This window comes from Eucyclogobius newberryi, unplaced genomic scaffold (assembly GCF_026437365.1).
Source record: "Eucyclogobius newberryi isolate DKJ021-1_F unplaced genomic scaffold, fEucNew1.0.hap1 SCAF_5, whole genome shotgun sequence".
In the NCBI taxonomy this organism is placed as follows: domain Eukaryota; kingdom Metazoa; phylum Chordata; class Actinopteri; order Gobiiformes; family Gobiidae; genus Eucyclogobius; species Eucyclogobius newberryi.
The window spans coordinates 1,360,407-1,386,389 of record NW_027316167.1 but is presented as its reverse complement, the minus strand read 5'-3'; the positions used below and the strand labels follow the sequence as shown (position 1 = coordinate 1,386,389).

The window sequence follows — 25,983 nt, the reverse complement described above, 5'->3', positions numbered from 1 at the left end:
TGACCTTAGGTGAGGTCAGAACGTAGAGTGACCGGTAAATCCAGAGCTTTGTCTTTGGACTCAGCTCCTTCTTCACCACAACAGTCCAACTGTCAATCACACGCTCCATCAAGACCCCAAGATACTTGAACTCCTCCACAGGACCCCCCACCCACCTGGAGAGGACAAGGACCCCCCACCCACCTGGAGAGGACAAGGACCCCCCACCCACCTGGAGAGGACAAGGACCCCCCACCCACCTGGAGAGAACAAGGACCCCCCACCCACCTGGAGAGGACAAGGACCCCCCACCCACCTGGAGAAAGCAAGGACCCCCCACCCACCTGGAGAGAACAAGGACCCCCCACCCACCTGGAGAGGACAAGGACCCCCCACCCACCTGGAGAGGACAAGGACCCCCCACCCACCTGGAGAGGACAAGGACCCCCCCACCCACCTGGAGAGGACAAGGACCCCCCACCCACCTGGAGAGGACAAGGACCCCCCACCCACCTGGAGAGAACAAGGACCCCCCACCCACCTGGAGAAAGCAAGGACCCCCCACCCACCTGGAGAGAGCAAGGACCCCCCCACCCACCTGGAGAGGACAAGGACCCCCCACCCACCTGGAGAGAGCAAGGAGTGACCTGAATGAAGGCAACGCCGAGTGAAATGCCATGAATATATATATATATATATATATATATATATATATATATATATATATATAAAATATAGGTGGCTGGGCAACGATTACAATTTTTAATCACGATTAATCGCATTTTTACTGCAAAATTCAAAAGAAGTGTAAAGTGCATCAGCCTTTTTATTCAGTAGCAGTTAAATAAAATATGAAGTATTGACACATTAAAGATGAACAGACTTCAGAGGAAACATTATAATCTCATGAAACATTAGAAACATTAGACACAAAACACATTTCAGCAGCAGCAGAAGCAGAAAACACTTCAGTACAAACTGTACATTCTTACAACTCGACACTAAAGACACAACATGAGTTAAACAAACACTGTTTAGTCTGTGGTGAACGAGAGGGTCGCGTCCCTCCGCCTTCGGGTGGGGGACAGGTCTCTCACTGTTGTGGCGGCCTATGGGCCGAACAGCAGTGCAGAGTACCCGGCCTTCTTGGAGTCCTTGGGAGGAGTACTGGACACTGCACCGACTGGGGACTCTGTTGTTCTACTGGGGGACTTCAACGCCCACGTGGGCAATGACAGTGACACCTGGAGAGGGGTGATCGGGAAGGACGGCTTCCCCGATCTGAACCCGAGCGGTGTTCAGTTATTGGACTTCTGTGCCACGGATTGTCCATAACGAACACCATGTTCAAGCACAAGGGTGTCCATCAGTGCACATGGCACCAGGACACAGGCTGGAGGTCAATGATCGACTTTGTTGTCGTATCATCTGACCTCCGGCCGCGTGTTTTGGACACTCGGGTGAAGAGAGGGGCAGAGTTGTCAACCGATCACCACCTGGTGGTGAGTTGGATCCGGAAGCCGGACAGACTTGGCAGACCCAAGTGCATTGTGAGGGTCTGTTGGGAACGTCATGTGGAGCCCTCTGTCAGGAGGGTATTCAACTCGCACCTCCGGGAGAGCTTCTCCCATGTCCCGGGGGAGGTTGGGGACATTGAGTCCGAGTGGACCATGTTCTCCGCCTCCATTGTTGATGCGGCTGCTCGGAGCTGTGGTCTCAAGGTCTCCGGTGCCTGTCGTGGCGGCAACCCCCGAACCCGGTGGTGGACACCGGAAGTAAGGGATGCCGTCAGACTGAAGAAGGAGGCCTATCAGGCCACTCTGGCGACTCGTGCTGTCGCAGAGGCAAAAACCCGGGCCTGGGAGGAGTTCGGGGAGGCCATAGAGGAGGACTATCGGTCGGCACCAAAGAAATTCTGGCAAACCGTCCGGCGCCTCAGGAGGGGGAAGCAGTGCCTCACCAACACCGTTTACGGTGCGGGTGGAGGCCTGCTGACCTCGACTGGGGATGTCGTCGGACGGTGGAAGGAATACTTTGAGGATCTCCTTAATCCCTCAGTCACGTCTTCCGAAGAGGAAGTAGAGACCGGGGACTCGGAGGCTGGCTCATCCATCACCCAAGCTGGAGTCACTGAGGTTGTTCGCAAACTCCTCGGTGGCAGGGCTCCAGGGGTGGATGAGATCCGCCCTGAGTACCTAAAGTATCTGGATGTTGTAGGACTGTCTTGGTTGACACGTCTCTGCAACATTGCGTGGCGGTCGGGGACCGTGCCTCTGGACTGGCAGACCGGGGTGGTGGTCCCTCTGTTTAAGAAGGGGGACCGGAGGGTGTGTTCCAACTACAGAGGGATCACACTCCTCAGCCTCCCGGGTAAGGTCTATTCCAAGGTCCTGGAGAGGAGAATCCGACCGATAGTCGAACCTTGGATTCAGGAGGAGCAGAGTGGTTTTCGTCCCGGTCGTGGAACACTGGACCAGCTCTATACCCTCCATCGGGTGCTCGAGGGTTCATGGGAGTTTGCCCAACCAGTCCACATGTGCTTTGTGGATCTGGAGAAGGCTTTCGACCGTGTCCCTCGGGGTGTCCTTTGGGGGGTGCTCCGGGAGTACGGGGCCCTTTGCTCAGGGCTGTCCAGTCCCTGTATGCCCGGAGCAGGAGCTGTGTTCGCATTGCCGGCAGTAAGTCAGACCTGTTCCCAATGCATGTTGGACTCCGCCAGGGCTGCCCTTTGTCACCGGTTCTGTTCATAATTTTTATGGACAGAATTTCTAGGCGCAGTCAGGGGTCGGAGGGTGTCCGGTTTGGGGACCACAGGATCTCATCTCTGCTGTTTGCAGACGATGTTGTCCTGATGGCTCCATCAAACCCGGACCTGCAACATGCACTGGGACGGTTTGCAGCCGAGTGTGAAGCGGCTGGGATGAGAATCAGCTCCAAATCCGAGGCCATGGTTCTCGACCGGAAAAAAGTGGCTTGCCCTCTTCAGGTGGGTGGGGTGTCCTTGCCCCATGTGGAGGAGTTCAAGTATCTCGGGGTCTTGTTCATGAGTGAGGGAAGGATGGAGCGTGAGATCGACAGGCGGATCGGTGCAGCGGCTGCAGTGATGCAGTCGCTGCATCGACTGTTGTGGTGAAGAGGGAGCTGAGCCGAAAGGCAAAGCTCTCTATTTACCGGTCGGTCTACGTTCTGACCTCACCTATGGTCATGAGCTTTGGGTAGTGACCGAAAGAACAAGATCGCGGATACAAGCGGTCGAAATGAGTTTCCTCCGCCGTGTGGCTGGGCGCTCCCTTAGAGATAAGGTGAGGAGCTCGGCCACACGGGGGGAGCTCGGAGTAGAGCCGCTGCTCCTCCACGTCGAGAGGAGCCAGCTGAGGTGGCTCGGGCATCTGTTCCGGATGCCTCCTGGGCGCCTCCCTCGGGAGGTGTTTCAGGCATGTCCCACCGGGAAGAGGCCCCGGGGAAGACCCAGGACACGCTGGAGAGACTATGTCTCTCGGCTGGCCTGGGAACGCCTCGGGATCCCCCCGGAGGAGTTAGAGGAAGTGTCTGGGGAGAGGAAGTCTGGGAGTCCCTGCTCAGACTGCTGCCCCCGCGACTCGGCCCCGGATAGGCGGCAGAAAATGGATGGATGGATGGATATATATATATATATATGTATATATATGTATGTGTATATATATGTATGTGTATATATATGTATGTGTATATATATATACACATGCATAGGCCATGGAGGAGGACTATTGGTCGGCACCAAAGAAAGAATATATATATATATATCATGCCGTCATCATGAGCAGCAGGTGGAGGTGGTGGTGGAACAGCTAGCGTTAGCATCGTCAGCTAACTGCGCACTGGTGGAACAGCTAGCATTAGCATCGTCGGCTAACTGCGCACTGGTGGAACAGCTAGCGTTAGCATCGTCGGCTAACTGCGCACTGGTGGAACAGCTAGCGTTAGCATTGTCGGCTAACTGCGCACTGGTGGTGGCAGCTTGGGTCCAGCCCAGGATCACGATCCTCTTGGATTTTAAATAAGGCGGATACTCACTCGTCTCACCACTGGATGTGAAGGCGAGGGAAGGCGTGGCTCACCTGCAGCCTTAGCTCAATGAGTCAGTGTCAGTGTCCTAGCTTAGCTCAATGAGTCAGTGTCCTAGCTTGGCTCAATGAGTCAGTGTCCTAACTTAGCTCAATGAGTCAGTGTCCTAGCTTGGCTCAATGAGTCAGTGTCCTAGCTTAGCTCAATGAGTCAGTGTCCTAGCTTGGCTCAATGAGTCAGTGTCCTAGTTTGGCTCAATGAGTCGGTGTCAGTGTCCTTTGTTGTTTAAAACTTTAATATCCAGGCATCCAGTGATTAACCCAACCCTAAAAAGTAGACTCTAGAAGTAAACTCTTGAAGTAAAAAGTAGACTCTAGTAGTAAAAAATAGACTCTAGAAGTAAACTCTAGTAGTAAAAAGTAGACTCCAGAAGTAGAAAGTAGACTCCAGAAGTAGAAAGTAGACTCTAGAAGTAAAAAGTAGACTCTAGAAGTAAAAAAGTAGACTCTAGAAGTAAACGCTAGTTGTAAAAAGTAGACACCAGTAGTAAAAAGTAGACTAGAAGTAAAAAAGTAGACAAAAGTAGACTCTAGTAGTAAAAAGTAGACTCTAGTAGTAAAACGTAGACTCTAGTAGTAAAACGTAGACTCTAGTAGTAAAACGTAGACTCTAGTAGTAAAAAGTAGACTCTAGAAGTAAACTCTCGAAGTAAAAAGTAGACTAGTTGTAAAAAGTAGACAAAAGTAGACTAGAAGTAAAAAGTAGACAAAAGTAGACTAGAAGTAAAAAGTAGACTCTAGAAGTAAAAGGTTGACTCTAGTAGACTCTAGTAGTAAAAAGTAGACTCTAGAAGTAAACTCTCGAAGTAAAAAGTAGACTAGTTGTAAAAAGTAGACAAAAGTAGACTAGAAGTAAAAAGTAGACAAAAGTAGACTAGAAGTAAAAAGTAGACTCTAGAAGTAAAAGGTTGACTCTAGTAGACTCTAGTAGTAAAAAGTAGACTTTAGTAGTAAAAAGTAGACTCTAGTAGTAAAAAAGTAGACTCTAGTAGTAAAAAGTGGACTCTAGTAGTAAAAAGTGGACTCTAGTAGTAAAACGTAGACTCTAGTAGTAAAACGTAGACTCTAGTAGTAAAACGTAGACTCTAGTAGTAAAACGTAGACTCTAGTAGTAAAAAGTAGACTCTAGAAGTAAAAAGTAGACTCTAGAAATATGTCGGTGTAATCCCTCATTGGTCCAGGAGTGTTCCATTGTAGAAAAAGCTTCAATTGTATCATCTGTACTCAGTTAAAAAAAATAGACGTTTCGACTTCATCCAAGAGTCATTGTCAATAAAAGACTTGGTGTCGAGAACTCCGATATTAATACTATTCTGTGGTAAGCCCCGCCCATTGGAAGGAGCCTTCCTGAAGTGGAAAGAGTTGTTTGTTTCAACAGAAACTTACCCTCTTGGTATCTACCGAGCCTATTCAACCCATTAATGGGCTATTAGTCTCCCCTTTGTCTTTGTGAGACCCTGGCTCACCCTGAGGACCTGATTAGCATCTAAATGTCCTGGTACTGGTCCTCTAACTCTCCAGGGGTTCAGTATACCATTATAGACCACAGGAATATTGAACCTTAGCCCTCCGTTTCTGTTTAAAGAAGGTTTTTCTTTTTTAACAAAAATAGCTTCCTTAACTCCTCTTTCAAACCATCTTTTCTCCTGCTTAAAATCTTCACCTCACCGTCTTCAAACGAGTGATTAGAGGCTTCAAGATGGAGATGCACGGCGCTCTGTGGTCCTGAACTTCAGTGTCTTCTGTGCTGATAGAGCCTCTTGTGCAGAGGCTGTTTAGTCTCTCTATGTAACGTTCTTTACAGCTTTCTTCACTGCATTGGACAGAATAAACTACATTGCTCTGTTTTTGAGTCGGCAATTTGTCCTTAGGGTGAACCAGTTTTTGTCTTAAAGTGTTTCCTGGTTTAAAATAAACCGGGACTTCGTGTTGTCTAAAAATTCTCTGCAGTTTTTCCGACAGGCCAGAGACATAAGGGATAGAAACACCCTTCTCTGTTCAGTTTCCCTTTTGTCCTGCTTCTTGGTTCTCTTCACTCTGTTGAGAGCCCAAGCGGGGTAACCACAGGCTGAGAGGGCATTTCGGACATGTTTTTCCTCTTTCTTCTTGCCCTCTGAGCTGGTGGGCACACTTTGAGCTCTGTGTTGTAAGGTTCTGATCACCCCCAGCTTGTGCTGTAGTGGGTGGTTGGAACCAAAGAGCAGATACTGGTCTGTGTGTGTAGGTTTCCTATATACTTCTATTTGGAGTTTCCCGTCCTCTCCTCTGATCGTGGAACAATCAAGAAAGACCAAGCGATTCTCCTTAGCGTCTTCTCTTGTAAACCTGATATGTGGGTCCACTGCATTGATGTGATCAGAGAAGGTTTTCAACTCTTGTTTCTTGATTGTTACAAAAGTATCATCGACATAGCGAAGCCACAGTTTTGGGGCTATGCCTGAGAAAGAGGCCAGTGCCTTCTTCTCAAAGTGCTCCATGTACAGTTTGGCCACTGTGGGAGAGACGGGCGAGCCCATGGCACAGCCATGAATCTGTCTGTAAAATTGTCCCCGGAATTGAAAGTAGGTGGTGTTCAGACAGATGTCCAACAGTTTACATATGTGTTCAGGTGTCAGTTTGGTCCTTTCCTGTAGGGTGGTGTCTTCCTGCAGTCTGGTCCTCACTGCTGCTACTGCATCAGAGGTCGGGATGCAGGTGAACAGGGACACCACATCATATGAAACCATGAGGTCATTTGGCTCCAGTTGGAGATGTTTCACTTTATCCACAAAGTTGTGCGTGTTTTCCACATGATGTTCCAAATTCCCCACAAGTGGAGCCAATATAGATGTTAAATGCTTGGCCACATTGTAAGTGATGGAATCTGTGCTGCACACTATGGGTCTGAGTGGAACATCCTTTTTGTGTATTTTTGGAAGGCCATAAATGCCTAAAGTCTTTTATTGACAATGACTCTTGGATGAGAGTCGAAATGTCTATTTTTTCTAACTGAGTCCAGATGAAACAACTGAAGCTTTTTCTACAATAATAATAATAATAATAATAATAATAACTTTTATTTATATAGCACTTTTCAGTGACCCAAAGACGCTGAACATAAAAATATATATATAAAAAAGGGGGGTGTATTTACAGACAGGGGGGGACAACACGTACAATACACATTAATATACAGATAAAATGATGTGATCACGGGACCGGGTGTGGGTGAGGAGGCGGGCAGCGGAGTTTTGGACCATTTGGAGTCTATGGAGGGAATGGGAGGAGATGCCAGTGAGGAGGGAGTTGCAGTAGTCGAGGCGGGAGGAGATGAAGGCATGGATGAGATGAAGGCATGGATGAGGGATTCAGCAGCGGGGAGGGTGAGGCAGTGTCGGATTTTGGCGATGCGGCGGAGGTGGAAGTATGAGGTCTTGACGATGTGGCTGACATGGGGAGTGAAGGAGAGGGTGGGGTCCATGATGACACCGAGATTGCGTACCAGGGTAGAGGGGGTGAAGGTCGAGGTGTCGATGCTGAGTGAAAAGGGACCAGTTTTATTGAGAGTGGATTTGGTGCCAATGAGGAGGAGCTCTGTTTTGTCACTGTTCAGTTTGAGGAAGTTGAGAGTGAGCCATGATTTTATTGTAGAGATGCAGGTTTGGATGTGGCTGAGGGGAGGGTTTTGGGTGGATTTGGTGGTGAGGTATATCTGGGTGTCGTCAGCGTAGCAGTGAAAGTCCAGGTTGAGTTGGCGGAGGATGTGACCAAGGGGGAAGATGTAGCAGATGAAGAGGAGGGGGCCGAGGACTGAGCCCTGGGGGACCCCTGCGTTACTGGGGAGAGGGTGGATGAGTGACCGGAGAGGGAAATGAACTCTTGCCTGTTGGTGAGGTAGGATGTGAGCCAGTCAAGTGCAGAGCCCTCAACACCCAGTTGGCGCAGAAGTAAAAAGTAGACCCTAGAAGTAAACTCTAGGAGTAAAAAGTAGACTCTAGTAGTAAAAAGTAGACTCTAGAAGTAAAAAGGAGACTCTAGTAGTAAAAAGTAGACCCTAGAAGTAAACTCTAGGAGTAAAAAGTAGACTCTAGTAGTAAAAAGTAGACTCTAGTAGTAAAAAGTAGACTCTAGAAGTGAAAAGGAGACTCTAGTAGTAAAAAGTAGACCCTAGAAGTAAACTCTAGGAGTAAAAAGTAGACTCTAGAAGTAAAAAGGAGACTCTAGTAGTATCTGCGGCCTGTGTATGAACCTATTATGCGCAGGCAGCCTGTGGTGCCCCGTGTGGAGAGGATGTGGTCTGCTGAGAGCGACGAGGCTCTGAGGGACTGCTTCAGCACCACTGTCTGGACCGAGCTTTACAACCATGGGGAGGACATCAACGCCACCACAGAGTGCATCACGGACTACATACATTTTTGTTTTGAGAACACCGTTCCCTCCCGGACTGTACGGTGTTTTCCAAACAACAAGCCATGGATTAACCTTGAACTGAAGGCTCTGCTGAAGGAGAAGAAGAGAGCCTTCAGGTCAGGGAACAAGGAGGAGCTGAGGACTGTGCAGAAGGAGCTGAGGAGGAAGATCAGGCAGGCTGAGGCCGGCTACAAGAGGAGGATGGAGGAGCAGCTGCAGCAAAAGAACATTCAGGGAGTGTGGAGGAGCCTGAAAACCATCTCGGGCTTCAAAATCCCCCCTGCCCAGACAGAGGGGGATCTACAGTGGGTGAATGATTTAAATGCTCACTTCTTGAGATTTGATCGGTCACCCGCCCCTCCCCCTGCACAGCTGCATGTTCCCTCTTCCACAGCTGGACAATGCCCTGCATCTGTTCCTCTTCGCTTCTCTCCCCCGGACCATCAGCTCCCCACTTCGCCTGGACTCACCTGTCCCCCCAGCACACAGTCCCCCTGCCAACCACTAACTGTCACAGCAGCACAGGTGAGGAGAGAGCTGAAGAGGATTAAAGTGAGGAAGGAGCAGGACCTGACGGCATCAGCCCCAGGCTCCTTAAGTCCTGCAGATGAACTGTGTGGAGTTATGGAGCATGTCTTCAACATGAGCCTGAAGCTGAGGCTGGTACCACAGGTCTGAAGACCTCCTGTCTGGTACCTGTGCCTAAGACACCGCGACTTCAACAGCTTCAGGCCGGTGGCTCTCACGTCCTGATGAAGACACTGGAGCTGGTCCTGGACCACCTCCGCTCCACCGTGAGCTCAGGACCTGCTGCAGTTTGTATACGTCCTGACATCAGAGTGGAGGACGCCGTCATCTCCTGCTGCACCGCTCTCTCTCTCACCTGGAGAAGCCTGGCAGCTCTGTGAGGATCCTGTTCTTCGATCTTTCCAGCGCCTTCAACACCATCAGCTCCTGAGGGACAAGCTGGAGACGGCTCCTGAGGGACAAGCTGGAGACGGCTGGTGTGGAGTACGACCTGCAGAGTGGATCCTGGACGACCTCACAGACCGACCCCAGTTTGTGAGAGCCCGGGACTGTGTGTCTGACACTCGGACCTTCAGTGTGGGGGCGCCCCAGGGCACCGTCCTCGCACCCTTTCTCTTCACCCTCTACACTGTAGACTTCAGACACGAGACTTACAGTTGTGTCCTGCAGAAGTTCTCTGACCACTCTGCCATCATTGGACTCATCACGGACGACGATGATGTGGAGGACAGAGGACTGGAGCAGGACTTTGTGGAACCACCTCCTCATCAACGCGGGGAAGACCAAGGAGATGGTGGTGGACTTCCGCAGACACCACCCCACGCCCCCCTCACCAGTGAACATCCAGGGACGGGACATTGAGAGAGTGACTCATACAAGGACCTGGTGTTTCATCTGAACCACAAACTGGACTCATAACACAGACTGTACAGGAAGAGCCAGAGTCGGCTCCACCTCCTGAGGAGACTCAGGTCTTTTGGAGTGACAGGGCCGCTCCTGACAGGGCCACTCCTGAAGACCTTCTACGACTCTGTGGTGCATCAGCTCCTGTAGGTGTGGCCTGCTGGAGCAGCAGCATCACAGAGAGGGAGAGGAGGAAGCTGGACAGAGTCATCAAGAAGTCCAGCTCCGTCCTGGGCTGTCCTCTGGACTCGGTGCAGGAGGTGGGGGACAGAAGGGTCCTGGCTAAATTCACATCTATGCTGGACCATGAGTCTCACCCCCTGCAGGACACTCTGTCCCCTGCAGGACACTCTGTCCCCTGCAGGACACTCTGTCCGCTCTGGAGAGCAGCTTCAGTGAGAGACTGATCCACCCTCGCTGTGTGAAGGAGACGTTTCGCAGGTCTTTAACTGCTGCTGCTGTCAGACTTTATAACAAACACTGCCCTGAACATGTGCAATTCTGAATCAACCATGTGCAATACCTGTAAATAAGAGTGTTCTATTTTGTTTTTTATTCGGTTTACTTACCTGCTAATAGTATTACCTAGTCTTATGCTAGCTATTTTTTACTTTATTTTTTTTTATTTTATTTTTTATTTTATTCTATTATCATTACTTTATTATTATTATCTGATTTTTGTCTTTATTTTTTATTTTTATTTATCTATTTTATTTTATTTCCCCCCCTCCATTCCCTATTAAGATAGGAGAGGAGTTTTGTTAATAACAGTTTTTTTGTTTTTGTTCATAAGAGTTTTATTAAGAATGTTTTGAAACTTTCTATAATCTGTCGTTTCCTACTGCAACAACCACATGTCCCTGTGTGGACAACATGTCCCTGTGGGACATTAAAGGATTATCTTATCTTAAAAAGGAGACTCTAGAAGTAAAAAGCTAGAGTAAAAAGGGGACTCCAGAAGTAAAAAGTAGACTCTAGAAGAAAAAAGTAGACTCTAGAAGTAAAAAGCTAGAATAAAAAGGAGACTCTAGAAGTAAAAAGTAGACTCTAGAAGTAAAAAGGAGACTCTAGAAGTAAAAAGCTAGAGTAAAAAGGAGACTCTAGAAGTAAAAAGCTAGAGTAAAAAGGAGACTCTAGAAGTAAAAAGCTAGAGTAAAAAGGAGACTCTAGAAGTAAAAAGCTAGAGTAAAAAGGAGACTCCAGAAGTAAAAAGGAGACTCTAGAAGTAAAAAGCTAGAGTAAAAAGGAGACTCTAGAAGTAAAAAGCTAGAGTAAAAAGGAGACTCCAGAAGTAAAAAGGAGACTCTAGAAGTAAAAAGCTAGAGTAAAAAGGAGACTCTAGAAGTAAAAAGCTAGAGTAAAAAGGAGACTCCAGAAGTAAAAAGGAGACTCTAGAAGTAAAAAGCTAGAGTAAAAAGGGGACTCTAGAAGTAAAAAGCTAGAGTAAAAAGGAGACTCCAGAAGTAAAAAGTAGACTCTAGAAGTAAAAAGTAGACTCTAGAAGTAAAAAGCTAGAGTAAAAAGGAGACTCTAGAAGTAAAAAGCTAGAGTAAAAAGGAGACTCCAGAAGTAAAAAGGGGACTCTAGAAGTAAAAAGCTAGAGTAAAAAGGAGACTCCAGAAGTAAAAAGTAGACTCTAGAAGTAAAAAGTAGACTCTAGAAGTAAAAAGCTAGAGTAAAAAGGAGACTCTAGAAGTAAAAAGTAGACTCTAGAAGTAAAAAGTAGACTCTAGAGGTAAAAAGTAGACTCTAGAAGTAAAAAGCTAGAGTAAAAAGGGGACTCTAGAAGTAAAAAGTAGACTTTAGTAGAAACTCGGAGCATTATCTGTTCGTTCTACTTATTTGATTTATTTGTTGTTGTTGCAGAGAGCTGTGGGCCGTGTCCCAGGGTCAGAGGTCACAGAGAGAGACAGAGGCAGTTCTGCTCCAAAGACTTTGGTTTGTTCAGAATTTGACCCCTGACTTTATAACCCCTGACCCTTTGAACCCTGACTTTACAACCCCTGACCCTTTGAACCCTGACTTAATAACCCCTGACCCTTTGAACCCTGACTTTATAACCCCTGACCCTTTGAACCCTGACTTTATAACCCCTGACCCTTTGAACCCTGACTTTACAACCCCTGACCCTTTGAACCCTGACTTAATAACCCCTGACCCTTTGAACCCTGACTTTATAACCCCTGACCCTTTGAACCCTGACTTTATAACCCCTGACCCTTTGAACCCTGACTTTACAACCCCTGACCCTTTGAACCTTGACTTAATAACCCCTGACCCTTTGAACCCTGACTTTATAACCCCTGACCCTTTGAACCCTGACTTTATAACCCCTGACCCTTTGAACCCTGACTTTACAACCCCTGACCCTTTGAACCTTGACTTAATAACCCCTGACCCTTTGAACCCTGACTTAATAACCCCTGACCCTTTGAACCCTGACTTTATAACCCCTGACCCTTTGAACCCTGACTTTATAACCCCTGACCCTTTGAACCCTGACTTTATAACCCCTGACCCTTTGACGCCTGACTTTATAACCCCTGACCCTTTGAACCCTGACCTTATAACCCCTGACCCTTTGAACCCTGATTTTATAACCCCTGATCCTTTGAACCCTGACTTTATAACCCCTGACCCTTTGACCCCTGACTTAATAACCCTTGACCCTTTGAACCCTGACTTTATAACCCCTGACCCTTTGAACCCTGACTTTGTAACCCCTGACCCTTTGAACCCTGACTTTACAACCCCTGACCCTTTGAACCCTGACTTTACAACCCCTGACCCTTTGAACCCTGATCTTATAACCCCTGACCCTTTGAACCCTGACCTTATAACCCCTTACCCTTTGAACCCTGACTTTATAACCCCTGACCCTTTGACCCCTGACTTTATAACCCCTGACCCTTTGACCCCTGACTTTACAACCCCTGACCCTTTGAACCCTGACTTTACAACCCCTGACCCTTTGAACCCTGACTTTACAACCCCTGACCCTTTGAACCCTGACTTTACAACCCCTGACCCTTTGAACCTTGACTTTATAACCCCTGACCCTTTGAACCCTGACTTTATAACCCCTGACCTTTTGAACCCTGATCTTATAACCCCTGACCCTTTGAACCCTGACTTTAAAACCCCTGACCCTTTGACGCCTGACTTTATAACCCCTGACCCTTTGACCCCTGACTTTATAACCCCTGACCCTTGATGCCCTCCCTGTTAGTTTAAATATAGACTTTTAGCTCCTGATCATCAAACTTCTCAGTTTGTGTCCCCTGCGTCCCCCTAAACCCATGTGAAGTCACCCTTTGCTCCCTGACCCTTTGAACCCTGACCCTTTGCTCCCTGACCCTATGAACCCTGACCCTATGAACCCTCACCCTATGAACCCTGACCCTTTGAACCCTGACCCTATGAACCCTGACCCTATGAACCCTGACCCTTTGAACCCTGACCCTTTGAACCCTGACCCTTTGAACCCTGACCCTTTGAACCCTGACCCTTTGAACCCTGACCCTCTAATCCGTTTCCTTTAAATAAACATTTAAAGGAAACGGTCCTTTATCAGGAAAACATGTTATATTCCAGGAGTAATCTGTTCATCTTTGTTCTCTCCGTTTTCATCTTTGTTCTCTCTGTGTTCTCTCAGTGTTCATCTTTGTTCTCTCTGTGCTCAGTGTTCATCTTTGTTCTCTCTGTGTTCATCTTTGTTCTCTCTGTGCTCAGTGTTCATCTTTGTTCTCTCAGTGTTCAGTGTTCATCTTTGTTCTCTCAGTGTTCAGTGTTCATCTTTGTTCTCAGTGTTCATCTTTGTTCTCTCTGTGTTCAATGTTCATCTTTGTTCTCAGTGTTCATCTTTGTTCTCTGTGTTCGTCTTTGTTCTCTCTGTGTTCATCTTTGTTATTTCTGTGTTCTCTCTGTGTTCATCTTTGTTATTTCTGTGTTCTCTCTGTGTTCATCTTTGTTCTCCCTGTGTTCTCTCTCTGTTCGTCTTTGTTCTCTGTGTCCATCTTTGTTCTCTCTGTGTTCTCTCTGTGTTCATCTTTGTTCTCTGTGCTCACCTTTGTTCTCTCTGTGTTCTCTCTGTGTTCACCTTTGTTCTCTCTGTGCTCACCTTTGTTCTCTCTGTGTTCTCTCTGTGTTCACCTTTGTTCTCTCTGTGTTCACCTTTGTTCTCTCTGTGTTCTCTCTGTGTTCACCTTTGTTCTCTCTGTGCTCAGTGTTCCGCGCCCGGGTTCGCTCCGTCTGGTCCTTGGGTTCCGAGAGCCGGTTTGAGGTCCAGATCCTGGAGTCGTACAGGAATCGCTTTCCTCTTCTTCACCGTGAGTTTGTGTGGGCTCCAGACCAGTGCTGCCCCCTGCTGGAGCCAGGCCGCCAGTACGTGCTGATGCTGCGACGTCACATTAACCACGAGAAGACCTTAAACCGCCTCCTCCTGGAGCCCAGCAGCTACAACGCCCCCTACAGGCCAAATGAAGACCTGCACCTGCGGACGCTGCAAAGGAGCTGTGACAACAGAGGGACTAAACCAGGCCGAAACCAGGACTAAACCAGGACTAAACCAGGACTAAACCAGGCCGAAACCAGGCCGAAACCAGGACTAAACCAGGCCGAAACCAGGACTAAACCAGGCCGAAACCAGGACTAAACCAGGACTAAACCAGGACTAAACCAGGACTAAACCAGGACTAAACCAGGACTAAACCAGGTCTAAACCAGGATCCACATTTGGACATGCTCTGTTTCCTCATCTATGGGTATGGGTTAGCGTTAGCGTTGGGGTTGGACTCTTCACCGATGGACAGGAAATATGAAAGAGGCAGTGTCAAAATAAACTGCTGATGCTCTTTCAAAATATATTCTCTAAAAACATGAGTCACGTACGTGTCTGTCTCGCATACGACCTCAGGGACGGAGTTTATCATCAAATTAGAGAAATATGACATGTTTTATGTCAAGCACACATTTGACAAGAATAACTTAAGACAGGAGAAGGTAAGAATCCTAATTTATGCAAATACGACACGTCCCTCGGCTGAACTTTTGTAAAGTTTTAAAACCTTCATCTGACATGTAATATGCAACGATATAAAACTTTTGGCGTGTAAAAGTGGTAAAACTTCACAGCTCTGACGTTTCTGACTGAAGGTGCTAAATAAACGTGCTGCTGGAGCTCCTGGAGTAAAGTCACGTTTTGTCCGTTTATGGTCTTGTGCTGATCCATGTGTTGGTCGTTCCTGAAGGGGGCGCTGTGGAGGCAGAAGGCGGAAACGCAAGCACTTTTGACCTTTACAGAAACACGGCTTTAATTTCTAACCCTTTACCAGAGTTTAACACCTTTATTCAAATAGTGAAATGTTGATGAAAAACAAGCACGAGACACAAAGTGTGTATTTTATTACATTTACCAACAAATACAAAGAAAAGTCGGTTTCTTTTGTTGTTTCTGTTGCTTTTCTGTTGTTATTTATGAATAAAGATAAATGTTTTTATATTCTGATAATTTTTTCGATGATATATTTAACAAGATGCCAAAGAAATATAAATAAAATGTTTATATTTCTAACCGTTTGTTTCGTTCATTACTGCACCAAAATTCTGTAGGAAAAAACAAAATGGGTCATTATAAAGGGTCAAACTGGAATTGTTCAACCACATTTTCTGCCTGGAGCATTCAAATGTCTTTTTTCTTAAAATAATGGATTAATTAAAATAAGTCTGTATAAAATGAAAGCTCAGACTCTGGTGTAAACATGTCACTCATTCCGCCTCTAGGTGGCACTGGACCGATCGTCTTCATGACCTTCAGAGCATCTTCATGACCTTCAGAGCGTCTTCAGAGCGTCTTCGTGACCTTCAGAGCGTCTTCATAACCTTCAGAGCGTCTTCATGACCTTCAGAGCGTCTTCATGACCTTCAGAGCGTCTTCATAACCTTCAGAGCGTCTTCATGACCTTCAGATCATCAAACATGAGCTAAACATTTTCTGGACAGATTCAGAAACAAAAACTTTTCAATCTAATGTTTTTTCCCCTTAAAATAAAAGCAGTTTATTTTCATGACTTTGTCTGAATCAGACCTGAACATGTGACTCTTCAGTAAGAATAAACTATTCTTGTTCTTGATGTCTCCGAGCGTCTCTGAAGCGTCTCTGAAGCGTCTCTGAAGCGTCTCAGAAGCGTCTCTGCGGCTTCAAGCAGAACAAAAAACTCTGAGGACATTTTTCAGTCCAGTGGAGTCGTGAGTCTGGACTTTAGACGCTGACGCTCACATGACGCGCACTCCGCCGTTTGATTCGTGCTCGTCGGGGGCGGGGCTTGGATGTACAGCTCCACAGGGGAGCCAATAGGAGCCAGAGATAGAGTGCTACACAGGCCCAACAGGAAGAAAGCTTCACCCAGAATGTGGACCAGCTCCCGTGAGTGAAGGTCGTCTCCAGCACGGCCGACTCGTAACTGAAAAAGAGAAGAACGATGGTCAGAACGTGAGGAACGTGAGGAACGATGGTCAAAGCGTGAGGAACGTGAACAACGATGGTCAGAACGTGAGGAACGATGGTCAGAACGTGAGGAACGATGGTCAGAGCGTGAAGAACGATGGTCAGAGCGTGAGGAACGTGAGGAACGATGGTCAGAGAGTGAGGAACGTGAGGAACGATGGTCAGAACGTGAGGAACGATGGTCAGAGCGTGAGGAACGTGAAGAACGATGGTCAGAGCGAGAGGAACGTGAAGGACGATGGTCAGAGCGAGAGGAACGTGAGGAACGATGGTCAGAGCGAAAGGAACGTGAGGAACGATGGTCAGAGCGAGAGGAACGTGAGGAACGATGGTCAGAGCGAGCGAGAGGAACGTGAGGAACGTGAGGAACGATGGTCAGAGCGAGAGGAACGTGAAGGACGATGGTCAGAGCGAGAGGAACGTGAAGGACGAGGGTCAGAGCGAGAGGAACAAGAGGAACGATGGTCAGAGTGAGAGGAACGTGAGGAACGATGGTCAGAGCGAGAGGAACGTGAAGAACGATGGTCAGAGCGAGAGGAACGTGAGGAATGATGGTCAGAGCGAAAGGAACGTGAGGAACGATGGTCAGAGCGAGAGGAACAAGAGGAACGTGGGGAACGATGGTCAGAGCGTGAGGAACGTGAAGAACGATGGTCAGAGCGAGAAGAACGTGAGGAACGATGGTCAGAGCGTGAGGAACGTGAAGAACGATGGTCAGAGCGAGAGGAACGTGAAGAACGATGGACAGAGCGAGAGGAACGATGGTCAAAGCGAGAGGAACGTGAGGAACGATGGTCAGAGCGAGAGGAACGTGAGGAACGATGGTCAGAGCGAGAGGAACGTGAGGAACGATGGTCAGAGAGAGAGGAACGTGAGGAACGATGGTCAGAGCGAGAGGAACGTGAGGAACGATGGTCAGAGCGAGCGAGAGGAACGTGAGGAACGATGGTCAGAGCGAGGGGAACGTGAGGAACGATGGTCAGAGCGAGAGGAACGTGAAGAACGATGGTCAGAGCGAGAGGAACGATGGTCAGAGCGAGAGGAACGTGAAAAACGATGGTCAGAGCGAGAGGAACTGGAAGAACGATGGTCAGAGCGAGAGGAATGTGAAGAACGATGGTCAGAGCGAGAGGAACGTGAAGGACGATGGTCAAAGCGTGAGGAACGTGAGGAACGATGGTCAGAGCGAGGGGAACGTGAGGAAAGATGGTCAAAGCGAGAGGAACGTGAAGAACGATGGTCAGAACGTGAGGAACGATGGTCAGAGCGAGAGGAACGTGAGGAACGATGGTCAGAGCGAGGGGAACGTGAGGAAAGATGGTCAGAGCGAGAGGAACGTGAAGAACGATGGTCAGAGCGAGAGGAACGATGGTCAGAGCGAGCGAGAGGAACGTGAGGAACGTGAGGAACGATGGTCAGAGCGAGAGGAACGTGAAGGACGATGGTCAGAGCGAGAGGAACGTGAAGGACGAGGGTCAGAGCGAGAGGAACAAGAGGAACGATGGTCAGAGTGAGAGGAACGTGAGGAACGATGGTCAGAGCGAGAGGAACGTGAAGAACGATGGTCAGAGCGAGAGGAACGTGAGGAATGATGGTCAGAGCGAAAGGAACGTGAGGAACGATGGTCAGAGCGAGAGGAACAAGAGGAACGTGGGGAACGATGGTCAGAGCGTGAGGAACGTGAAGAACGATGGTCAGAGCGAGAAGAACGTGAGGAACGATGGTCAGAGCGTGAGGAACGTGAAGAACGATGGTCAGAGCGAGAGGAACGTGAAGAACGATGGACAGAGCGAGAGGAACGATGGTCAAAGCGAGAGGAACGTGAGGAACGATGGTCAGAGCGAGAGGAACGTGAGGAACGATGGTCAGAGCGAGAGGAACGTGAGGAACGATGGTCAGAGAGAGAGGAACGTGAGGAACGATGGTCAGAGCGAGAGGAACGTGAGGAACGATGGTCAGAGCGAGCGAGAGGAACGTGAGGAACGATGGTCAGAGCGAGGGGAACGTGAGGAACGATGGTCAGAGCGAGAGGAACGTGAAGAACGATGGTCAGAGCGAGAGGAACGATGGTCAGAGCGAGAGGAACGTGAAAAACGATGGTCAGAGCGAGAGGAACTGGAAGAACGATGGTCAGAGCGAGAGGAATGTGAAGAACGATGGTCAGAGCGAGAGGAACGTGAAGGACGATGGTCAAAGCGTGAGGAACGTGAGGAACGATGGTCAGAGCGAGGGGAACGTGAGGAAAGATGGTCAGAGCGAGAGGAACGTGAAGAACGATGGTCAGAACGTGAGGAACGATGGTCAGAGCGAGAGGAACGTGAGGAACGATGGTCAGAGCGAGGGGAACGTGAGGAAAGATGGTCAGAGCGAGAGGAACGTGAAGAACGATGGTCAGAGCGAGAGGAACGATGGTCAGAGCGAGAGGAACGTGAAAAACGATGGTCAGAGCGAGAGGAACTGGAAGAACGATGGTCAGAGCGAGAGGAATGTGAAGAACGATGGTCAGAGCGAGAGGAACGTGAAGGACGATGGTCAAAGCGTGAGGAACGTGAACAACGATGGTCAGAACGTGAGGAACGATGGTCAGAGCGTGAAGAACGATGGTCAGAGCGTGAGGAACGTGAAGAAAGTGAGGAACGATGGTCAGAGCGTGAGGAACGTGAGGAACGATGGTCAGAGCGAGAGGAACGTGACGAACGATGGTCAGAGCGAAAGGAACGTGAGGAACGATGGTCAGAGCGAGAGGAACGTGAGGAACGTGGGGAACGATGGTCAGAGCGTGAGGAACGTGAAGAACGATGGTCAGAGCGAGAAGAACGTGAGGAACGATGGTCAGAGCGTGAGGAACGTGAAGAACGATGGTCAGAGCGAGAGGAACCTGAAGAACGATGGTCAGAGCTAGAGGAACGATGGTCAAAGCGAGAGGAACGTGAGGAACGATGGTCAGAGCGAGAGGAACGTGAGGAACGATGGTCAGAGCGAGAGGAACGTGAGGAACGATGGTCAGAGCGAGAGGAACGTGAGGAACGATGGTCAGAGCGAGAGGAACGTGAGGAACGATGGTCAGAGCGAGAGGAACGTGAGGAACGATGGTCAGAGCGAGCGAGAGGAACGTGAGGAACGTGAGGAACGATGGTCAGAGCGAGAGGAACGTGAGGAACGATGGTCAGAGCGAGAGGAACGTGAAGAACGATGGTCAGAGCGAGAGGAACTGGAAGAACGATGGTCAGAGCGAGAGGAATGTGAAGAACGATGGTCAGAGCGAGTGGAACGTGAAGGACGATGGTCAAAGCGTGAGGAACGTGAACAACGATGGTCAGAGCGTGAAGAACGATGGTCAGAGTGAGGAACGTGAGGAACGATGGTCAGAGCGTGAGGAACGTGAGGAACGATTGTCAGAACGTGAGGAACGATGGTCAGAGCGTGAGGAACGTGAGGAACGATGGTCAGAGCGAGAGGAACGTGAAGGACGATGGTCAGAGCGAGAGGAACGTGACGAACGATGGTCAGAGCGAAAGGAACGTGAGGAACGATGGTCAGAGCGTGAGGAACGTGAAGAACGATGGTCAGAGCGTGAGGAACGTGAGGAACGATGGTCAGAGCTAGAGGAACGATGGTCAGAGCGAGATGAATGTGAGGAACGATGGTCAGAGCGAGAGGAACGTAAGGAACGATGGTCAGAGCGTGAGGAACGTGAAGAACGATGGTCAGAGCAAGAGGAACGTGAGGAATGATGGTCAGAGCGAGAAGAACGTGAGGAACGATGGTCAGAGCGAGAGGAACGTGAAAAACGATGGTCAGAGAGTGAGGAACGATGGTCAGAGCGTGAGGAACGATGGTCAGAGTGAGAGGAACGTGAAGAACGATGGTCAGAGCGAGAGGAACGTGAAGAACGATGGTCAGAGCGAGAAGAACGATGGTCAGAGCGAGAGGAACGTGAGGAACGATGGTCAGAGCGAGAGGAACGTGAAGAACGATGGTCAGAGCGAGAAGAACGTGAGGAACGATGGTCAGAGCGTGAGGAACGTGAAGAACGATGGTCAGAGCGAGAGGAACGTGAAGAACGATGGACAGAGCGAGAGGAACGATGGTCAAAGCGAGAGGAACGTGAGGAACGATGGTCAGAGCGAGAGGAACGTGAGGAACGATGGTCAGAGCGAGAGGAACGTGAGGAACGATGGTCAGAGAGAGAGGAACGTGAGGAACGATGGTCAGAGCGAGAGGAACGTGAGGAACGATGGTCAGAGCGAGCGAGAGGAACGTGAGGAACGATGGTCAGAGCGAGGGGAACGTGAGGAACGATGGTCAGAGCGAGAGGAACGTGAAGAACGATGGTCAGAGCGAGAGGAACGATGGTCAGAGCGAGAGGAACGTGAAAAACGGTGGTCAGAGCGAGAGGAACTGGAAGAACGATGGTCAGAGCGAGAGGAATGTGAAGAACGATGGTCAGAGCGAGAGGAACGTGAAGGACGATGGTCAAAGCGTGAGGAACGTGAACAACGATGGTCAGAACGTGAGGAACGATGGTCAGAGCGTGAAGAACGATGGTCAGAGCGTGAGGAACGTGAAGAAAGTGAGGAACGATGGTCAGAGCGTGAGGAACGTGAGGAACGATGGTCAGAGCGAGAGGAACGTGACGAACGATGGTCAGAGCGAAAGGAACGTGAGGAACGATGGTCAGAGCGAGAGGAACGTGAGGAACGTGGGGAACGATGGTCAGAGCGTGAGGAACGTGAAGAACGATGGTCAGAGCGAGAAGAACGTGAGGAACGATGGTCAGAGCGTGAGGAACGTGAAGAACGATGGTCAGAGCGAGAGGAACCTGAAGAACGATGGTCAGAGCTAGAGGAACGATGGTCAAAGCGAGAGGAACGTGAGGAACGATGGTCAGAGCGAGAGGAACGTGAGGAACGATGGTCAGAGCGAGAGGAACGTGAGGAACGATGGTCAGAGCGAGAGGAACGTGAGGAACGATGGTCAGAGCGAGAGGAACGTGAGGAACGATGGTCAGAGCGAGAGGAACGTGAGGAACGATGGTCAGAGCGAGCGAGAGGAACGTGAGGAACGTGAGGAACGATGGTCAGAGCGAGAGGAACGTGAGGAACGATGGTCAGAGCGAGAGGAACGTGAGGAACGATGGTCAGAGCGAGAGGAACGTGAAGAACGATGGTCAGAGCGAGAGGAACTGGAAGAACGATGGTCAGAGCGAGAGGAATGTGAAGAACGATGGTCAGAGCGTGAAGAACGATGGTCAGAGTGAGGAACGTGAGGAACGATGGTCAGAGCGTGAGGAACGTGAGGAACGATTGTCAGAACGTGAGGAACGATGGTCAGAGCGTGAGGAACGTGAGGAACGATGGTCAGAGCGAGAGGAACGTGAAGGACGATGGTCAGAGCGAGAGGAACGTGACGAACGATGGTCAGAGCGAAAGGAACGTGAGGAACGATGGTCAGAGCGAGAGGAACGTGAGGAACGATGGTCAGAGCGTGAGGAACGTGAAGGACGATGGTAAAAGCGTGAGGAACGTGAACAACGATGGTCAGAGCGTGAAGAACGATGGTCAGAGTGAGGAACGTGAGGAACGATGGTCAGAGCGTGAGGAACGTGAGGAACGATTGTCAGAACGTGAGGAACGATGGTCAGAGCGTGAGGAACGTGAGGAACGATGGTCAGAGCGAGAGGAACGTGAAGGACGATGGTCAGAGCGAGAGGAACGTGACGAACGATGGTCAGAGCGTGAGGAACGTGAGGAACGATGGTCAGAGCTAGAGGAACGATGGTCAGAGCGAGAGGAATGTGAGGAACGATGGTCAGAGCGAGAGGAACGTAAGGAACGATGGTCAGAGCGTGAGGAACGTGAAGAACGATGGTCAGAGCAAGAGGAACGTGAGGAATGATGGTCAGAGCGAGAAGAACGTGAGGAACGATGGTCAGAGCGAGAGGAACGTGAAAAACGATGGTCAGAGAGTGAGGAACGATGGTCAGAGCGTGAGGAACGATGGTCAGAGTGAGAGGAACGTGAAGAACGATGGTCAGAGCGAGAGGAACGTGAAGAACGATGGTCAGAGCGAGAAGAACGATGGTCAGAGCGAGAGGAACGTGAGGAACGATGGTCAGAGCGAGAGGAACGATGGTCAGAGCGAGAGGAACGTGAAGAACGATGGTCAGAGCGAGAGGAACGTGAAGAACGATGGTCAGAGCGAGAGGAACGTGAGGAACGATGGTCAGAGCCTGAGGAACGTGAAGAACGATGGTCAGAGCGAGAGGAACGTGAGGAACGATGGTCAGAGTGAGAGGAACGTGAAGAACGATGGTCAGAGCGTGAGGAACGATGGTCAGAGCGAGAGGAACGTGAAGAACGATGGTCAGAGCGAGAGGAACGTGAGGAACGATGGTCAGAGCGAGAGGAACGTGAAGAACGATGGTCAGAGCGAGAGGAACGATGGTCAGAGCGAGAAGAACGTGAAGAACGATGGTCAGAGCGAGAGGAACTGGAAGAACGATGGTCAGAGCGAGAGGAATGTGAAGAACGATGGTCAGAGCGAGAGGAACGTGAAGGACGATGGTCAAAGCGTGAGGAACGTGAACAACGATGGTCAGAACGTGAGGAACAATGGTCAGAACGTGAGGAACGATGGTCAGAGCGTGAAGAACGATGGTCAGAGCGTGAGGAACGTGAGGAACGATGGTCAGAGCGAGAGGAACGTGAGGAACGATGGTCAGAGCGAGAGGAACGTGAAGAACGATGGTCAGAGCGAGAGGAACGATGGTCAGAGCGAGAGGAACGTGAAGAACGATGGTCAGAGCGAGAGGAACTGGAAGAACGATGGTCAGAGCGAGAGGAATGTGAGGAACGATTGTCAGAACGTGAGGAACGATGGTCAGAGCGTGAGGAACGTGAGGAACGATGGTCAGAGCGAGAGGAACGTGAGGAACGATGGTCAGAGCGAGAGGAACGTGAAGAACGATGGTCAGAGCGAGAGGAACGATGGTCAGAGCGAGAGGAACGTGAAGAACGATGGTCAGAGCGAGAGGAACTGGAAGAACGATGGTCAGAGCGAGAGGAATGTGAAGAACGATGGTCAGAGCGAGAGGAACGTGAAGGACGATGGTCAAAGCGTGAGGAACGTGAACAACGATGGTCAGAACGTGAGGAACAATGGTCAGAACGTGAGGAACGATGGTCAGAGCGTGAAGAACGATGGTCAGAGCGTGAGGAACGTGAGGAACGATGGTCAGAGCGTGAGGAACGTGAGGAACGATTGTCAGAACGTGAGGAACGATGGTCAGAGCGTGAGGAACGTGAGGAACGATGGTCAGAGCGAGAGGAACGTGAAGGACGATGGTCAGAGCGAGAGGAACGTGACGAACGATGGTCAGAGCGAAAGGAACGTGAGGAACGATGGTCAGAGCGAGAGGAACGTGAGGAACGATGGTCAGAGCGTGAGGAACGTGAAGAACGATGGTCAGAGCGTGAGAAACGTGAGGAACGATGGTCAGAGCTAGAGGAACGATGGTCAGAGCGAGAGGAACGTGAGGAACGTGAGGAACGATGGTCAGAGCGAGAGGAACGTGAGGAACGATGGTCAGAGCGTGAGGAACGTGAAGAACGATGGTCAGAGCAAGAGGAACGTGAGGAATGATGGTCAGAGCGAGAAGAACGTGAGGAACGATGGTCAGAGCGAGAGGAACGTGAAAAACGATGGTCAGAGAGTGAGGAACGATGGTCAGAGCGTGAGGAACGATGGTCAGAGTGAGAGGAACGTGAAGAACGATGGTCAGAGCGAGAGGAACGTGAAGAACGATGGTCAGAGCGAGAAGAACGATGGTCAGAGCGAGAGGAACGTGAGGAACGATGGTCAGAGCGTGAGGAACGTGAAGAACGATGGTCAGAGCGAGAGGAACGTGAAGAACGATGGTCAGAGCGAGAGGAACGTGAGGAACGATGGTCAGAGCGTGAGGAACGTGAAGAACGATGGTCAGAGCGAGAGGAACGTGAGGAACGATGGTCAGAGCAAGAGGAACGTGAAGAACGATGGTCAGAGCGTGAGGAACGTGAAAGACGATGGTCAGAGCGAGAGAAACGTGAAAGACGATGGTCAGAGCGAGAGGAACGTGAGGAACGATGGTCAGAGCGAAAGGAACGTAAGGAACGATGGTCAGAGCAAGAGGAATGTGAAGGACGATGGTTAGAGCGTGAGGAACGATGGTCAGAGCGAGAGGAACGTGAAGAACGATGGTCAGAGCGAGAGGAATGTGAGGAAGGTAAGGAACGATGGTCAGAGCGAGAGGAACGTGAGGAACGATGGTCAGAACGAGAAGAACGTGAGGAATGTGAGGAAGGTAAGGAACGATGGTCAGAGCGAGAGGAACGTGAGGAACGATGGTCAGAACGAGTGAACATGGGGAACGATGGTCAGAGCGTGAGGAACGTGAAGAACGATGGTCAGAGCGAGAGGAACATGAAAGACGATGGTCAGAGCGAGAGGAACGTGAGGAATGTGAGGAAGGTAAGGAACGATGGTCAGAGCGAGAGGAACGTGAGGAACGATGGTCAGAACGAGTGAACGTGGGGAACGATGGTCAGAGCATGAGGAACGTGAAGAACGATGGTCAGAGCGAGAAGAACGTGAGGAACGATGGTCAGAGCGAGAGGAACGTGAGGAACGATGGTAGGAGCGAGAGGAACGTGAGGAACGATGGTAGGAGCGAGAGGAACGTGAGGAACGATGGTCAGAGCAAGAGGAACGTGAGGAACGATGGTCAGAGCGAGAGGAAAGTGAGGAACGATGGTCAGAGCGAGAGGAACGTGAGGAACGATGGTCAGAGCGAGAGGAACGTGAGGAACGATGGTCAGAGCGAGAGGAACGTGAAGGACGATGGTCAGAGCGAGAGGAACGTGAGGAACGATGGTCAGAGCGAGAGGAACGATGGTCAGAGCGTGAGGAACATGAAGAACGATGGTCAGAGCGAGAGGAACGTGAGGAACGATGGTCAGAGCGAGAGAAACGTGAGGAACGATGGTCAGAGCGTGAGGAACGATGGTCAGAGCGAGAGGAACCTGAAGGACGATGGTCAGGGCGAGAGGAACGTGAGGAACGATGGTCAGAGCGAGAGGAACGTGAAGGACGATGGTCAGAGCGTGAGGAACGATGGTCAGAGCGAGAGGAACGATGGTCAGAGCGAGAGGAACGATGGTCAGAGCGAGAGGAACGATGGTCAGAGCGAGAGGAACGATGGTCAGAGCGAGAGGAACGTGAAGAACGATGGTCAGAGCGAGAGGAACGTGAAGAACGATGGTCAGAGCGAGAGGAACGATGGTCAGAGCGAGAGGAACGTGAAGGACGATGGTCAGAGCGAGAGGAACGATGGTCAGAGCGAGAGGAACGTGAAGAACGATGGTCAGAGCGAGAGGAACTGGAAGATCGATGGTCAGAGCGAGAGGAATGTGAAGAACGATGGTCAGAGCGAGAGGAACGTGAAGGACGATGGTCAGAGCGAGAGGAACGTGAGGAACGATGGTCAGAGCGAGAGGAACGTGAAAAACGATGGTCAGAGCGAGAGGAACGTGAGGA

General features: G+C 49.9%; 3 protein-coding genes across 4 annotated transcripts in view; 1 reads left to right on the top strand and 2 right to left on the bottom strand.

Moving 5' to 3' along the window:
* adamtsl5 (ADAMTS like 5) overlaps nucleotides 1–15,044 on the top strand; it is a 71,074-nt gene extending 56,030 nt beyond the window's left edge. The window contains exons 11-12 of the mRNA XM_072465597.1: nucleotides 11,769–11,840; nucleotides 14,129–15,044. Coding sequence (XP_072321698.1) covers nucleotides 11,769–11,840; nucleotides 14,129–14,457 — 401 coding nt within the window. The 3' untranslated portion in view covers nucleotides 14,458–15,044. The remainder of the gene's footprint in view (nucleotides 1–11,768; nucleotides 11,841–14,128) is intronic.
* LOC140380800 (V-type proton ATPase subunit d 1) overlaps nucleotides 1–25,983 on the bottom strand; it is a 371,409-nt gene that overhangs the window by 279,761 nt on the left and 65,665 nt on the right. The window lies entirely within an intron of this gene.
* The window catches only part of serinc4 (serine incorporator 4), a 48,635-nt gene continuing 38,756 nt past the window's right edge, over nucleotides 16,105–25,983 (bottom strand). For both annotated transcript variants that reach the window (XM_072464707.1, XM_072464708.1), the window contains exon 10: nucleotides 16,105–16,363. In XM_072464707.1, the coding sequence (XP_072320808.1) occupies nucleotides 16,162–16,363 (202 nt within the window). In that variant the 3' untranslated portion in view covers nucleotides 16,105–16,161. The remainder of the gene's footprint in view (nucleotides 16,364–25,983) is intronic.